The sequence below is a fragment of the Acomys minous genome (assembly GCF_964271855.1).
Source record: "Acomys minous genome assembly, chromosome: 7".
NCBI classification, from domain to species: Eukaryota; Metazoa; Chordata; class Mammalia; order Rodentia; family Muridae; genus Acomys; species Acomys minous.
The window spans coordinates 1,420,491-1,437,446 of record NC_140488.1 but is presented as its reverse complement, the minus strand read 5'-3'; the positions used below and the strand labels follow the sequence as shown (position 1 = coordinate 1,437,446).

General features: G+C 49.9%; 2 protein-coding genes across 7 annotated transcripts; both read right to left on the bottom strand.

Annotated features, from left to right (window-relative positions):
- Positions 1–1,170: 1,170 nt before the first annotated feature.
- NAA10 (N-alpha-acetyltransferase 10, NatA catalytic subunit) lies at positions 1,171–6,424 on the bottom strand. 6 transcript variants are annotated; one of them, XM_084789927.1, is made up of 8 exons: positions 6,194–6,424; positions 5,680–5,778; positions 5,313–5,371; positions 4,377–4,447; positions 4,168–4,283; positions 3,977–4,021; positions 2,339–2,423; positions 1,171–1,480 (listed from the first exon to the last, which is right to left on the bottom strand). In XM_084789927.1, exons 2-8 carry the CDS (start codon positions 5,697–5,699, stop codon positions 1,244–1,246), a joined length of 633 nt encoding a protein of 210 aa, XP_084646053.1. In that variant the 5' UTR covers positions 5,700–5,778; positions 6,194–6,424; the 3' UTR covers positions 1,171–1,243. The 6 variants fall into 6 exon arrangements, with proteins under 6 accessions (XP_084646053.1, XP_084646055.1, XP_084646052.1 ...); XM_084789929.1 differs by having other exon boundaries at positions 4,377–4,435; XM_084789926.1 differs by having other exon boundaries at positions 1,171–1,571; positions 4,377–4,422.
- A 138-nt stretch (positions 6,425–6,562) lies between these two features.
- Positions 6,563–16,532, bottom strand: RENBP (renin binding protein). Its single transcript, XM_084789924.1, has 11 exons — positions 16,437–16,532; positions 16,107–16,216; positions 15,872–15,947; positions 15,687–15,762; positions 15,364–15,536; positions 14,725–14,949; positions 13,974–14,055; positions 12,755–12,930; positions 11,197–11,328; positions 6,791–6,878; positions 6,563–6,703 (listed from the first exon to the last, which is right to left on the bottom strand). Exons 1-11 carry the CDS (start codon positions 16,464–16,466, stop codon positions 6,579–6,581), a joined length of 1,293 nt encoding a protein of 430 aa, XP_084646050.1. The 5' UTR covers positions 16,467–16,532; the 3' UTR covers positions 6,563–6,578.
- Positions 16,533–16,956: the final 424 nt, after the last annotated feature.

Sequence of the window (16,956 nt, the reverse complement as noted above, 5' to 3'; positions counted from 1 at the left end):
TTGTTCAATCAAAGAACTAAGCTCCAGGACGAATTACTCAACATAGCGGCAGGGAGTAGAGACATTATTAGCAATAATGATACCTCTGATGTCAGGCGCTGCAGTTAGGTTAACTGCCCAACAGAGCCCATCTAGGACCTAGGAGCCAGTAGTGATGATCTAGAAGCCACACGTTTAGAGGAGCAAATGATAATGCAAGGGTGATGTTGTTATAAAGCGTTCAGGAGTAGGGTGGACTCGTTTTTTGTCTTTCTAGTTTAAAAAAGCTAAAAGCCAAGCATGGTGGTGGGGGGTTTGAGTCAGGGTCTCTCTGTAGCTTTGACTGTACCAGACTTACTCTGTAGACCAGGCTGGCCTGCATCTCGCAATGATCTGCCCACCTCTACCTCCCAAGTGCTGGGATTACAGGCGTGCACCACCACCCTACAGCAAACACAAAACATTGGGGATGTTTCCCCACTTACACGCCTGTAATCCCACACTTTTGGAGCCTGAGGCAGAGTTAGCACACATTTGAAGCCAGCCTGGGCTATGTAATGAGTTCTAGGCCAGCTTGTCTAGCACCCAAGAGGCCGAGTTATATATCTCCAGCACTGAATAAACTGGGTGTGTTATCACAGAGATCGTGCCTCTCAAAAAAAAAAAAAAAAAAAGGACTATGTAGTTGAACCTACAGGACCTAATGACGTGGGATATAGAGGGAAGAATCAGGGAGAACAAGGAAGAGCCTGTACAACCGGGATCCAGCTAGGACATCTCCGGATAAATGCAATGAGCAGCTGGACTTAGGCATCTGGGGTCCAGGAGGTATGAGCTGAGGCAGGTGGTAGGCAGCATGACTAATGAAGAGGTCTGAGAGTGGGACGGAAGAGGGCAAAGCAGGAAAGATCAAGTAGGAGACCTGCCTCTGAAATGTGAGCTGACTGAAACCACCAAGGAATCATTTAGTTCAGCCCTAGACAAGCAGTAAGGACATTAATGAGGCCTGCAGAAGGCCACCCAAGCCAGTTTTTCTGCCAACCCCAACTCAGTTCCTGAAGGTGGCCAGATTTGGGGTCCCATCTCCAAATGTGTGTGACCTGTGAGCACAATAGGCTCTGGGTTGTGAGGATGGCATCCCTGCCATAAAGGAGCTGGAAAGAAACACACCCCAGCACGCGCACCCACAAATCCCCCAAAGCCACTGGGCAACATTTATTGTAAAAGCACATGAGGTGAGGCTGGGACCACGTGGGGTAGGCTCCTAGGAGGCAGAGTCAGAGGCCTCTGAGCTGTCTTTGACGTCTGTGCTCTCTGTGGTCTCACTGACCTCGCTGAGGTCCTTGCTGTCCCCACCACTGTCGTCAGCAGCCAGGCTCTTCTCCTCACGACAGGCCTCTCCCGAGCTGAGAAGCACGCTGCCTTTGTTCTCCGCCTTGTTCTCCATGGCTGCCAGCACCGTGTGTCTGCCCCTTTCCTTCAGCTCCAGATGCCTCCTCAGCTGCCGCCAGGAGCCCAGAGGGAAGCGGGTGGAAAGAGACAGGGCCTAAGTCTCCAGACAGGAGACAAGAGGAGCCAGGCCCTGGGGCTGGCTGGGGAAGGGACACAGTGAGAAGTGGTAGGGCCAAGGCAGGAAATAGGACTGGGTAGAGATGTAGCTCAATCCTAGCTGTGTCCTAAGCCTGTTTCATCCTCTATAAAATGACAAGGGTCTTGTTGCCTTCAAATGTGCTGCTGGGGAGCCCCCAACACAGAGCAGTGCCTCTCCAGGACCCTTTTCTCCAGCCCAGTTTAGTCCTAGATCTAAGCAGGCTGGCCATGACAGCCCCTGACCCTAGTAGTCCCACATCTTCTGTAGAAAAATCTTTTCCGGGTCTGGAGAGATGGCTCAGAGGTTAAGCACACTGACTGCTCTTCCGGAGGTCCTGAGTTCAATTCCCGGCAACCACATGGTGGCTCACAGCCATCTCTAGTGAGATCTGGTGCCCTCTTCTGGCCTGAGGTGTACACGCAGGCAGAGCACTGTGTACTTAATAATAAATAAATAAATAAATCTTTAAAGAAAAATATTTTCCTACTGTCTTCCCTAGTCCACCTTCAGGCTTCTTCCCCAAAGAACATCCCATGGCCTCCTCTAGAGCCAACCCAGGCCATGTCCCTACTTGACAGCTTAGGAAGTGAGAGAAAGGGGGCTCTGACTCCTTGTAGCTTTAGAGCTACAAGGGTTGACACTCAACCTTGTCTTGCCTCCAGCCACCATTGGCCCACCCCATCTCACAGCCCTTAAGTTGCCACCTTTCCCAAGTACAGAGTCTCCTCTTTTGCTGGAATTGCTGGCCTTGCCTGGCTGAACTCTTACCTCATCAGCCATCTGCGTTAGGTCCCGCTTCATTGCATATGCATCTTCCCCATCTGCATAGTATTTGGGTTCCACTTCACTGATCCTGGGGGTAGGATGGGGACACATGCTGGTGGGGCAAGTTCTCTTGGTTCTTAGGCTACTGGGGTGGGTGTCATCTCCTCCTGCAGGACCTTTGTAGAGGCAAAGGCCATCCTGAATGGACTCCTTTGTGTTTTTCATTTGAATGGAGTCTTCCTAGTCTCTCCAGCGAAGGCAAGCAGCATGTAGCATCCAAAGTACTTCCTATTCCTAGACTTGCCGCCACTCCGTCCCTAGCCTGACCAGCAAGGACCTGTGCTTTTTGAGTTGAAGCGGTTAATTCTGCCTCTTCTTTCTCTCCCTGACCTACTCTGCACCTGCATGTAGGTGGTCATCATATACAACCTAACTGCTGCCCAGAGAGCTGAGGGGAGGTGGGTGTGCACCGCTGAGTAGCAGTGACATTGGACGTGAAGCTGTTTGATGGCCTAGAAAGATTCCTTGACAGCCTGAGACAATGAGAGAGAGAGAGAGAGAGAGAGAGAGAGAGAGAGAGAGAGAGAGGAGAGAGAGAGAGAGAGAGAGAGAGAGAATGTGTACATGTGGAGGCCAGAGGTTGGGTGTCTTGCTTTCCATCTTTTTTTCCCATTCAAAATAGGGTTTCTCACTGAATCTGGAACTTGGCCATTCAACTAGGCTGGTGGGTTCTTCAGCAGTAGGATAACAGGTTTAGGGCACTGTACGTGGCTTTTATATTTGGGTGCTAGGGATCAAACTCAGGGCCTTCCAATTAAGCTACCTCCTTAGCAACCCCCTTTTGAGACAAGGTCTTGCTGTGTGGATGAGACTTGCCTGGAATACCCTATGACTGGCCCCCAAACCAAAGTCCTCTACTTTGAGTGCAGAGATTAAGATGTATGTACCACCATATCTAGCTGGGAACTGCTGGCTCAAGTGTGGAAAGCAGTTCCCACCACAGGGGCATCCTTAGCTAGGTCAAAGAGCCCTCCATGAATCTGCGTGTTGAACCCAGAAAAGCCTGAAGGCCACTGCCTTGTCCCTATAGACTCATCCTCATTCTGCCCCCTCAAAGCCTAGCGTGGCTCATTAGGTCCTCCAGTTAATCTACTCTAGCACACTTTCAAGTGGCACTAGGTACTGCCAGGTCCTCTCTTCATGGAGATGTCCACGTCCTGAGTAGACCTGTCCTTAGCCACCAGAACACCCAGAGCTCTAGGCCCCACATTGCTTTTGCTTCTGACCTTTCCCCTGCCATCCCCGCTCATCTGCTCTTACTTAATGCTTCCCTGGTGAGACACTTCTCAGCCTTTGCTCATGTCCTAGCCTATCTCTCTGAACTTCTAGAACAGCACCAAGAAGCCTTCTGTGTTCTTTACCACACAGCCCTTCACCAGCCTCACTAGCACCAAGCCATCCCCCCTCTACCACACACACAGAAAGCAGATGCCTTCTCCATGTTAGCTTGTCAGTGAACAGCCAATGAGCATACAGAGAGCCTTCTGCCAATGTCTGGAGTCCCTTCACTCCTTTCTCCACCCACCCCAGCCAACTAGATGGATCATGCCACTAAAAAAAAACCCAACTTGATCTACTTACTGAAAGTTGAGGGTATTGGAGTAGAGATGCAAAGCGGCCCGGTTACTGCAGGGGAAGAAGGTGCTGCTGAACTTCACAAACTTGGCCCCTTTCCCAGTAATAACTCCCATCTTCTGAAGGCAGTAAACCCCAGAACCCCTATCAATTGGGTACCTCTCTTCCTCCCCACTCCCCAGCATTGCCCTTCCCACCTCTTCCTGACATGCAGAGAGACATATTTGGCATTGAAGTTCTCTATCATGGCTCGAGAGGCCTGGTCCATCAACTTCTGAGCCAGGCCAAGACGCCGGTGGGACCGCTTCACAGCCTGACAGAAGAAGGGCAGGTAGAAGTAAGACCTTGGCCACTCCTCCAATTATTTCCAGCACACCTCTGCCAAAATCTCAGTAGCTGTACTCACCAGTGAGGTGATATGGCCATGGGGCACATCATCTGGGTCCTCTTCCCTAGAAGAGAAAGCTAGAAAGGAGCCTGGTATGGGTGCAGTCTATCTGAAACACCTGTGCACAGCAGGCGTGCAGAGTGTGCCTTATCCCACAGCACCCAAGACCCAGGCAGAGAACTAGTAACTTCTGAATCAGAATAACCACCAACCATGCCCCAATCAAACCCCCATGCTACACACACCGGATATGTGCAGTGTCAATAGAACATCGCCCAAGATTGACAAAAAAAAAAAAAAAAAAAGCAGCTGTTGGGCCACAAAGAGTACTACTGAATGCAGAGCTCTAAGCGAAGGGAGCTACTTTGAAAGAGCTATAAGCTACTATTCCAATTCTGCAGCATTAGGACAAAGTGACCTTATTGTCAGAGATAGAGGGAGGAATGGAGGCTGTGAAGGTGGAGCGACAGTCTTCAACTGTCCAGCTCAGAGCCTGTGCAACATGGACAGAAACACAGTAACACTATGAATCTGCTTAACAAACTCTGCTGGTTTCTCACTTCTAACAAGTGTGCCATAAGGTAGGAGAGAACAAGTGTAGAGGAGGGGTGTGTGGGAATATTCTGTACCTTCTGCTCCACTTTTCTGTCAATTTAGAGCTACCCTATAAACCTGTTAATCAGAAAACAAAATCCACAGCGAGCTGGGCAAGTTAATGCCAGCACTGAGGCGGCTCAGCGTTGAATGAAGGCTGCTGGAGGTCGGAGGGCAGCCTGAGTCACACAGTGAGCACCAGTCTGCACACCAGCGTGAGAACCCCTCTCAAACTAATCCACAGCAGCATTCATCAGACAGAGCGGTGTCAGCGTACCATTCCCTTCTCCAAAGCCTTTGCCCCAGCCCATGGACACCCAGTCTTAGCTTAGGCTCCTTTCTTTCTCCTTGGTGACTCACATTTTGGCCAAGACATACCCCACAATCTTCCCATTCTCATCCTCAGCAATGTAAGAGAGCTGGTGACAGAAAGGAAAAGGTGACTTGTGACATCTGGTGACCTGGAATGCAAGGGGCCCGGGTCTCCCTACTCCACACTTGTGCCTTCTCTGTATCAGGAAGAGGCCAGGCACAGGTGGGAGTTCCATCTCCACCCTGTGTCTAGCTTGCAGTCCCTAAAACACCCTTTCATTTGTCAGGCTTCCCCATCAGCCAGGGCCTCACTGTACCAAGGCTCTGCGGCCTTGCCCACCCCTTTTAGCCCATTCAGATGCAGGTTTTCCTCGTGTTGTGCCCCACACCCCTACAAAATGCAAACGCGGCCCACCTGGGGCCAAGAGAGGCCATGATAGAAATAGTACTTCATCTGATAGTTCTCAGGCAGGCAGAGGAGGTTGCAGTGCTGCATGTTCATCAGGTCCTCGGGCTGCGTGACAACGGATACGGTTAGTCCAGGTCTACAGTGACTAAGAGGCCTCACACAAGCGGGAGCCCCGTTCTGTGTCAATCTCTGGGCCTCCCCTTCCCCCAGTCGGGTAGAGTTTTGACTACTCGACTTTGCACAAGGCTGGTTTCTATGCTCCATGCAAAACGCGCCAGGGTCAGGACCTAGCAACAGCGCCCGGAGATTGCGGAGCCCGTTCGACGGAACCCTGACATTAGGCAAACGAGGGATGCTATAGCCGCGAGATGTCTAAAGCAGGCTTCAGCAGCCTTAAGGTCCGGCGGCCGTTGACGTGCAGGGCCACAGCATCAGGTCCCTCGGCAGCATGCGCACGCGGTCACGCGGTCACCCGGTAAGGTGCCCACGCGGTGCGGACACTGGCTCCCGGTCACCTCACCCTAGCATTGCGGATGTTCATCGCGGCGGCGAAGCTCGCGGGTCCTTGTGGTTCGTGAATGCGCGCCTTCCGAGGCCACTCAGAAGCAAGGAAGGGACGACAGGGGCCAGGGCTGGGCCTGGGGCCAGGCTCCCGAGGACTGAGGCGGAAAAGGCGGACCGCTCCGACCGGCCTCCAGCGGAAGTGCGCAGCTACAGGATCCGCCTCCGAACCGCAGAACTAGAGAGCAAGGCACTTAGAGCCAATTGGACGCGGTGGGGCGGTGGCGAGGTGGTGCTTTTGAGGCCAGCGTGAAGGCCCTGCAAGGCAGGCGTCATGGGGAGTAGTTGTCCCCTCCCGCGGGCCCATAGACGAGCGCACACAAGCAGGTGGAACAGGATCAGCTTTATTTCGAGCCTCCGTGGGTGGGGACAGCGGGCGAGGAGCCGACAGAGGCGGGCCCGAGGCGGCTGAGCAGGGCTCCCAGAATCTGCTCGCACATCGCCAGGCACCGCGGCACGTGGAAGCAGCCTGTGGGGAGAATGGATCCTGGAGTTGTGGCCGAAAAGAGCGGGTGCCACAAACCCCTTCTTCAGTCTCGTCCCGTTCTTCACTCACCTTTAAAAGGGCCTCCCTTGATGGTGAGGGCCACCTTTCCCTCTCGGTTCAAATAGCCAAACCATTCCCCGCACTCAGGATCACGAAACTAGAATAAGGAGACAATGACAGCTAGTGTCTGGCAGGACCCACCCGACTGTCACTGGCTGAGCATGGGGCCCTCGCTTGTCCCCTTTGCACCGCTACCAAAGGTCAAAGTAAAACTGGCATGGTTTCACAATAAGCACGTGTGTGTGTGTGTGTGTGTGTGTGTGTGTGTGTGCTTTTTTTTTTTTTTTTCGGTTTTTCGAGACAGGGTTTCTCTGTGTAGCCCTGGCTGTCCTGGACTCACTTTGTAGACCAGACTGGCCTCAAACTCACAGAGATCCGTCTGCCTCTGTCTCCTGAGTGCTGGGATTAAAGGCGTGCGCCACCACCCTGCTTCACAATCAGTACTTTTAAGAAAACATATCCTGGAAGAATTGAATGCTGGGAGGTAGGAGACAGCAGGCCTTCTCAGCATGTAAGCTAATGGGGAAGCAGGTGCAGGCAGTGTGCTGCACCACAGCGAGAACAGGCGCTCTACATTTGATTGTGGCATAAGTACTTTCTAACACTTTGAATTGAATACTGAAAAAAGGACGCATGTTAGTGTGATTGGTCTTTACTACATTGTGGCAAGGTCGCCTTCCCCCTATCAGTAGATAGGAGAAAGAAGGATACAGAGCGGAAAGAAAGAGAGAGCCTTGAGTCTAATTTCCTCTTGCTTATCTATGGAGCCCCACTCCTAACAAGCCACACACCAATCCCCTCCCATTGGTGCCCTAGCATTTATATACCCTCTGAAAAGTTCCCAGAGTTCCAAACTTCACATAATTGTAGAAACTATCTGCAGCTGCAAAACCACACCACACCACTTGCTAGAGCATGAGGAAAATCATAGTCAGCTGCTGCAGCAAAACAGGCCCACATCCCCACACCTGGGATTAAAAGTGAAAACATTCTTATGATGATTTTGTGTTTTTAAAGAAATCAAAATTCCAGAATTCTCAATACATTTTAACTTATCTAAGTTTAAAAAAACACACACACACACAAGCAGGGCTGGAGAGATGGCTCAGCTCTTAAGAGCATTGGCTGCTTCTTGCAGAGGTCCTGAGTTCAATTCCACATGGTGGCTCACAACCATCTATAATGAGATCCGGTGCCCTCTTCTGGCCTGCAGGTGCACATGTGGTGAGCACTGTATACATAATAAATAAATCTTTAAAAGAGAAAGAAAAACAAAAAATAAGCCAGGCATGGTGGAGCACGCCTGTAATCCCAGCACTCGGGAGGCAGAGGCAGGCGGATCGCTGTGAGTTCAAGGCCAGCTTGGTCTACAAAGTGAGTCTAGGACAGCCAAGGCTACACAGAGAAACCCTGTCTTGAACAAAACAAAAAATAAACAAAAAAGTAAAATTGAGGGAGACATAGAAGGAACTATACTATATATGTAACAAATACATAAATCTTTAAAAATTGTGACATGAGTTGTAAAATTTTGTTTTGTTTTTGGAGACAGGGTTTTTCTGTGTGTAGCCCTGCCTGTCCTGAACTCATTCTGTAGACCAGGCTGGCTTCAAACTCAGAGATCTGCCTGTCTCTGCCTCCTCAGTGCTGGAATTAAAGGCATACACCATCACAGCCAGCTTCATGAGTTGTAAATTTTAAACTGTGTGATGATTTGTTTACGTCTGTAATCCCAGCAGTCAAGAGGCTGAGGCAGAAATGCTTCAAGTTCAAGACCAGTACAGATTGTCTCAAATAGTGGTGGTGGTATATTTGTCAAGGAAGGTATAGCCAGCTCTGTATTTATTCCTTGTAACTTTTGAGTAGTCTTGTCATTATTATATATTGATTTTTTAAAAAGATGTATTTATTTATTATTATGTATACAGTGTTTGCCTGCATGTACACCTGTGGGCCAGAAAAGGGCACCAGGTCTCGTTATAGATGGTTGTGAGCCACCATGTGGTTGCTGGGAATTGAACTCAGGACCTTTGGAAGAGCGTCACAAAGAAAGTGGGGAATCTTAACCCCTGAGCCATCTTTCCAGCCCTATGTATTGATTTTGAGAAGGAGTCTCACTCTGTATCCCTGGCTGTCCTGGAACTTGCTCTATGCCTCAGGCTGGCCTGCAACTCAATAGAGATCTTATCTCTGCCTCGCCAAGGCTGGGAGTAAAGGCGTGCACTGTAACTGGCTCATGTCCTTTGTTTGTTGTTTTTTGTTTTTCAAGACAGGGTCTCTCTGTGTAGCCTTGGCTGTCCTGGACTCACTCTGTAGACCAGGCTGGCCTCGAACTCACAGAGATCCACCTGCCTCTGCCTCCTGAGTGCTGGGACTACAGGCGTGTGATACCATGCCTTGCTGGTAATTTACCAGTATTACCTAATAATTGTTTATTATCAGGCCTATAACTATTATTACTGCAGTATAACCTGCTAACAATCAAGCAAGACACAGGCACCTGTTTTATTTTAAAATAGCCTTAGTTAACCTGGGGTAGAGCAGATATTAATCTTCTAAACTACTCCCCATAGTGGGGCGGGTATGGGATACCTGTCCCAATCCCATGCCATCAGCTTCTAATCATTTCTACCAAGCTACCTCCCATCGATAATCCCAAATACTTGCTAATGTTCTTCATCTGGGCCAAATCCTCCATCCACGCCGGCCATCTAACCCATGGCACCCTTCTTCTCCTCCCATCTCTCCTCTTCCCAAGATTCTCTCTGTCTCCCCAGCCTGGGAACCTTAGCCATGCCTATCTCATTTGCCCTGCCCAGGTACATGGCCTTTTATTAATTAGCATCTAAATACATAGACTAACAACACCTTTTTTGTTTATTTGTTTGTTTTTGTTTTTTTGAGACAGGGTCTCTGTGTTAGCCCTGGCTGGCCTGGACCACTTTGTAGATCAGGCTGGCCTTGAACTCACAGCGATCTGCCTGCCTCTGCCTCTGCTTCCCGAGTGCTGGGATTAAAGGTGTGCGCCACCACACCTCGTTTACCTATTTTTAACTTCTTGATCTTATACAAGAGAATGGGGTCGGGGCAGGGAGAATGAAAACTAACCAATTCCCAAGATTGTGCCTTGGGCATCTGAATTTTTGGTCTTCTGTATTGTTATATTGCTTAGTGACTATCTACCTATTGATTATAACTTTTGCAATTAATTTTCTTGGTCTCATTTGAGGCAGCAGCACAGGCAGGCTTTGAACTCACGGTCCTCCTGCCGTGGCCTCCCGAGTGCTGAGATTACAGGGATGCACACCACAATAGGCTCTTGAAATTGTTTGTGTCATCTCCATCTTATTCAAGTGCATTATTTCATTTTATGGTTCAGATTGGTGACTTCTAATCCATACCCTTAACAAATATATTCAGTATCCAAGCAGAGATACACACTAATGGTTCATGTTGTTTGGAAGTAACACCAAGTATTTGAGAAAGCTCCAGTTGCCTGTTTAGATATAATGTAATAGAAACATGGTTTTGATTTTTTTCTCTTCTATTCCTTTTTTTTTTTGCCTGTAGTCACAATAAAACCATGAAGGATTGATTTCAGTTAATTATTACAAAACAGCCAAATGTAGTAGCACACAATTGTCACCGCCTTGTTCAGCTACATCTGAATTTTAAGACCAGATTGAGTTATATGAGACATCTAAAAAAACAATCACACAGAAACTGTCATTTTCTTCTAGAACCAAAGCCACAGGCTGTAGAATGAAAAAGTTCCTGCTACAGCTGCAGGCCAACTACTGGAATAGTAACTTTAGAAATATTCCAGTAGTCTCCAGGTGTGGTGGGCGCACACCAGTAATCCAAGCACTCTGGAGGCAGAGGCAGGTGGATCTTTCAGTTGGAGGCCAGCCTAGTCTACAAAGTGAAATCCAGGACAGCCAGGGCTGTTACACGGAGAATCCTTGTCTTCAAAACCCAGAAAAAAAAAAAAAAGGAAAAACAAGAAAAGCACCTTGCAAACCTGAGGACCTCAATTTGGACCAAGAAGTCATATGAAAAAGTCAAGGATAGCATACTTATAATCCCACCACTGGAGACGCAAAGATAGGATGACCCCAAGGGGTCGCCTACGAGACAACTCGTAAGGCACCCTATCTTCTCAACACCACCTGACCTGCCTATATTCTCTCTCTCTCATTTGCACAGGGGTGGGGCTGGGGAAGCTGACACCCTAGCTATTGGATTTCCTGTCAAGGCTCAGACTTGCAGGTTGGTCCTGGCCGATCGAGGTTGTCCCTGCTACATGGAGCCCACTTGCCTGGGCCTCCCAGCTTCTCTTCTGCCTTCTCTGGCTGCCTGTCATATCCTTCATATCCCTGCACTGGGCTTCCAGGGGACAAGGAGATAGCACTTACTTGGCGGAAGGTGTACTCAGCCACCTGGTAGAAGAGGCGCAGCAAGGCAGGGTCCCCACTGTCACGGTAACCCATGAGGAAGGCAATCATGGCTTCGCTGTGTGGCCACCACAGCTTCATGTCCCACTCCAGCTGAGGACAAAGCAGAGATATGCAGCTGAGGTTCCTGTAGGCCTTACGAGAACATTTAACATTCTCTGTTCTGGCTCAGTCTATCTGTCTCAGGACTTGGTACTTAATCATGAGACATGGGGAATGGAGTTTGAATAGTTCTTAAGAGTAGGGCTACCTTTCTGACCCCTATGTACCCAGACAGCTCCTTAAAAGGAGACAAGTACTCCCTTTAGCCCTTGAATTGGAATGCTGTCTGCCTTGTCACACTGTCTTTAAGCCCTTTGGACACTGCTGCTATGCATGGCTGGAGATCCCTCTGCAGATCTCCAGCAGGACAAGGAAACAACTGATCAGAACAATTCCACTCCTGCCTGCCACCAAATAAGAATCACACAAGAGCCCTTTGAGCTACTGGCACCAAAGGGGACATGGGACTTGGCCTCAGCCTTCTCACAAACTCTCTTCTCTAATGGCTTGCATAGGATATTGGCTGGAGAGAATTGGGCTCTAGGTTCAATTTTTTTATTGATGTTCTGCTGGGGTTTTTTTGTTGTTATTGTTGTTGTTTTGGTTTTGGTTTTTCGAGACAGGGTTTCTCTGGGTAGCCTTGGCTGTCCTGGATTCACTTTGTAGACCAGGCTGGCCTCGAACTCAGAGATCCACCTGCCTCTGCCTCCCGAGTGCTCGGATTAAAGGCATGCACCACCATGCCTGGCTGTTGCTGCTGTTTTTTGGGGGAGGGGGTTTGGTTTTTGGAGACAGGGTTTCTCTGTGTAGTCCTGGCTGTCCTGAACTCACTCTGTAGACCAGGCTGGCCTTGAATTCACAGTGATTCGCTTGCCTCTGCCTCCCTGAGTGCTGGGGATTAAAGGCATGGGCCTCCACACCTGGCCTTGCTGCTGTTTTTTGAGACAGGGTTTCATTATATAGCTCTGGCTGTCTTAGAACTCACTATGTAGACCAGGGTGGCCCCAAGTTCACAAAGATCCTCCTGCCTCTGCTTCTGAAGTGTTGGGATTAAAGGCGTGAGCAACCATGCCTGGTGTTCTTTGTTGTTTTTTTTTTTTTAAAAAGAGTTCACTCTGAACCTCAAACTTATAGTGTATGAAAAGATAACCTTGACCCAGCACTGGGGAGGCAGAGGCAGGTGGATCGCTGTGAGTTCAAGACCAGCCTGGTCTACAGAGTGAGTTCCAGGACAGCCAAGGCTACACAAAGAAACCCTGTCTCCAAAAACAAAAACAAAAAAAGATAACCTTGAACTCCATATTCTCCTGTCTCTATCTCTTAAATGCTACAATTACAGGATGTGCCAGCATACTTGGGTCTAATCCACTTTCCCAAGTTTCAACAGATAAATTTTATCTTAATTTAAATTTATTTTCTCTTATGTGTATGGGTGTTTTGCCTGCATGTGTGTGCAAGCTGCTCTGGGCACTCCCACCTGGGTAGGACAGAGATCATCAGCATCCTGGAAGTAGAAGAGGCCTCCATGCTCAGGGTCCCATCCAGAGTAGAAAGGCAACAAGAGAAACTTGTCAATAATGTGCATTCGAAGTTTGGGGTCACCTTTCCTGAGAGCATACTGAAGCAGGAACCAGCCAGCTTCCAGTGCGTGGCCTAGTGAGGGTTAAAGGAAAGTCAGGCAGGAATCAGGGTCCCCTTTCCAGGTACCTGATTGCTTGAGCTTCTGGCACCTCCCTTCCTCCTCAAGAGTAAAAGACGCTTGAACTCTGTTACAGGATACCCTGCCTTTCTGCATTCCATGAAAAAAAAAAATGTCCCAACACAGACACTGAAGCTCCTTATAGTGACAGTCTTAAAACCCACAGAAAAAGCCGGGCATGGTAGCACACGCCTTTAATCTCAGCACTCGAGAGGCAGAGGCAAGTGAATCACTGTGAGTTCAAGGCCAGCCTGGTACACAAAGCAAGTCCAGGATAGCCAAGGCTAACACAGAGAGACCCTGTCTCGAAAAAAAAAAGGGGGGGGGCTGGAGAGATGGCTCAGAGGTTAAGAACACTGCCTGTTCTTCCAAAGGTCCTGAGTTCAATTCCCAGCAACCACATGGTGGCTCACAACCATCTATAATGTGATCTAATGCCCTCTTCTGTCATGCAGGCAGAGCACTGTATACATAATAAATAAATCTTTTTTAAAAAAACCCACAGAAACACAAGACTGTGCTTTCATTTTAATTCCAGGTGTAGGAATGTGGGGGCTTCAGCTTGTCAGCCACAGCTCACCATGGTTTGCTTCATGCTGTAACTGAAGTGTGCTTTTTGCCACCTGCAGATAATTTTTGTGTGTGATATTTGGAATTCTGGGAATTCTGGAATTCAGAGAGTACATAAATGCTAGGAGCCTGAGAAGCGGGGTCATTGCTTGTTGGGCATTTAAGGAGGTTGGTTGTGCTTTATTAACAGCCATGGTTAAAGAATAAACAAAAGGAATTGGATAGATTGAGGGATTTTCCTAGTCCCTCTCTCCCTCTATCCTTGTTTCTCTCCTACCTACTGTTAGGGGGTGAAATGGGGGGAGGGGAGGATAAAGCGGTGGGAAAACCCACAAAATAGCAAAGACTAGCTACAAACCCCCTCCCATCCGATGCCCCAAACTCAAAAGAGGAGCCTTTTCCTAACAGGTCCAGCACACGCCTTCACCTGGGTTTTGGTGTCTTCCAAGGCAACCAGGAAGTTCTTTGCCATCTTCTGATACATTCTCCAGCACAACTTGTCCATCCCTCTGTCAGGAAGGGACAAAGGACAGATGTTTCCAGTTTCTTGTCACTCAACCAGAAAAATCTAGTTTAAAAAAATCCTTTCCTCCACCCTTGGTACCAGCCATCTGCTACTCAATAGGTCCAAAGGGGCATTTTTGGCTTTGTGTTTTGAGACAGTGTTTGGTAACCCAGGCTGGTCTCGAAATCACTATACACAAGCAAGGCTTACCTTGAACTCTAGATTCTCCTGTTTCTACCTCCAGAGTTCTGGAATTACAGATATGTGTACCATGCACTGCTCTAGAACATTTTTGGAATGGCTGATTGTCTCCCACGGGTCTAGTAGGTTCTGATCCTTGCTTTAGGTTCTGGGTCTCTCAAGTGAGGAGGGTAAAATGCTGAATGAGGAGGCAAGGCCAATTGGATGCCCACAGAAGCTGGGGAGTACTACAAATCCTGATCTCAGGATGTGCCTAGGGCTCTGTACTCTTCTGTCTTAGGACCCACCCATCTCTGCCCCAAGCAAGCTGGGCTCCACCTTCCTGAGGGCCCTGGGCTGTATTTCAAATGAACGAGTGTCCTTGGAGCCACCCGTCTAGAAAGCTGAAGAACAGACAGAGGACTTCAGGTAGAGCGGCCCTTACGGAGTGGGAGAATGGGGTTGTTCAGCCTGCCTCTGTCTCTGTGCCCACCTGGACGTGCTGGAGAATCCTGTGGGCACACCAGTCTCCCAGGTCTGCATACTTGCCGCTCAGCGCCTCGTCCTCCTCTCCAAGCTGCTCTACCAGGCTCAGCAGCATCATGGGCACCGCCATGGGCTCTGTGGCCAGGGCCCCCGAGAGCTGAGGCCGGCCTAGCCCAGCCGGGTCGTCCCGCACCCAGTGGACGATCTGATCCATCATCTCCACAGCTTCATTCTGTGGGGGGACCAGGCAGGGGCTGCATGCCCTGTCCCCCAGCCCCCACCCTCAGGGACTCAGGACTCAGCTTGCTCTCCAAGGACACCTGCTTTTCCTGCAGCTCTCCAGGGCCAGCCTCTGGAGGCCAAGCAGATCCTCCCAATACTGGGGGGGGGGGTGTCGCTGAGATTCAGGTCACAGGCAAAAGGACCCAGGGAGGAAAGAGAGGACCTTGTCTACCTGGACACAGGGCATTGAGAGATTCCTGTTTGCCCAGAGTCCCTATGGTAGTACAGGAGGTGGGAGAGAGTTGAGGAGACAATATGGTCACAAAATGGCAGGAAAAGAGTGAATGGTACGTGAGACAGGCTCCCAGGCCTGTCTTCAGAGTACACGCTTACTCAACAGCCTGTCGCCATCCCTCCCACACACCTGATAATGCATTTCCCCTGTTACTTTCCATAGCTCATTCATGGCCATGGTGTAGAAACACTCGCTGAAAATGGTCCGCTGCACCTTCACTGGACGGCCATCCCGAGTAAGCACAAAGGCACACTTCTTGCCAGGTGGTGTCACTCGGGCATAACGCAGCAAAAACTCACCACCTAGTGGTTGGGGAGTATGCATGCTAGGTGAGGACTTTGAATATATGGACTCTTGGAACCTACCCAGGCCCTTTCCTTTTCTAGACCCCTTTAGATCCATCGAATAATGGCCCAGTGCAGCTCCTGGGGAGATGGAGGCAGAAAAGGTACCTGCTTTTGCTGCATCCAGAAGCTCAACACGGTGGAAGCGCTCAAAACTGCGGTATAAGCGACAATACATCCATATCTGTGAGGGAACAGAGTTTAAAGAGGGGCCACTGGGGTGGGGTGGGGCATCCGAGACATCCCTGGCAATACCCTGTTGTTGTGTGGCAGCTTAAAATGTGCGGACTGACCTGCCTCCCCTGGAGCCAGACATACTTCAGGTGATCATACACCTGCCCGTCGCGGCCGAGGCATGTGAGGAAGCCCCTGGGGGACAGCACTGTTAGAAAAAGAGGCAAGGAGCCTTGCACCCCCTCCATATTTCCACCACTCTCCTGAAGCCAAGGGATCTGTGAGTCGCCTCCGAGTAAGGTGCGGGTTTGGGAAGGGCCAAAGCCCTGGGAGGGTCATGGCGAAGCAGCTAACCCGTGTTCCTGGTCATGGGAGTGCTCCATCCAGAAAGCGACCACGTTATCGAGCTCTTGCCCCACACGTTCCTTCCAGACCTGCAGTGTCTCCCGTTCCTTCTCCATGTCCTGTGATGTAATTCAGATCAGGCCATGGAGGCTCAACTCTTCTTTCACACGGACTTCCTGAATCAACTCTAGTGGGCTCCAGAGCTGCTTGACCCCACCCCCCCCAACCCCATAGGGCCTCGAGCCAAGGATACCCTGCCACTTCTGCCATGGGCTTCTGACCGTACCATGGACTGGAGCTGTCCAGGACAGCACCTCTCCAGACAACACTACCACTGACCTGTAATACTCGGAGTCCTCGGTCCATCATTCGATTGCCTCCAGGAAACTGAAGTTGGTTGCGATCTCGTGACTTTTCACTCAGCTGACTGAACAATGCTCCACCCACCTGATCCTCCACAGGGTTCGTAGGCGGGGCGGGACAGAGGGCGGGTTTTCAAACCCCGCCCTCTGCCCATCTAGGCAGGGGCCCAGCACTTTTGCTCTAGATCCCGCCAGCTGGAAACTGCATGAGGAAGTGTGAGCCCACAGGGAAGCAGTTGGGAAGAGATGGGATCTGGGCCTGACAGCTAAGGCTGGTGTTCCCAACAGATAGTGGGGGAAGGGTGCCCCTGGAAATGCCTGAACTCTGAGACCCTATAACTCCTTTCTGCCAATTTGGTTCTTTTGTTTTGTTTTGTTTGTTTTTCGAGATAGAGGTTTTTTGTGTAGCCTTGGCTGTCCTGGACTAGCTTTGCAGACCAGGCTGGCCTCAAACTCACAGTGATCCACCTGCCTCTGCTGGGACTAAAGGCGTGTGC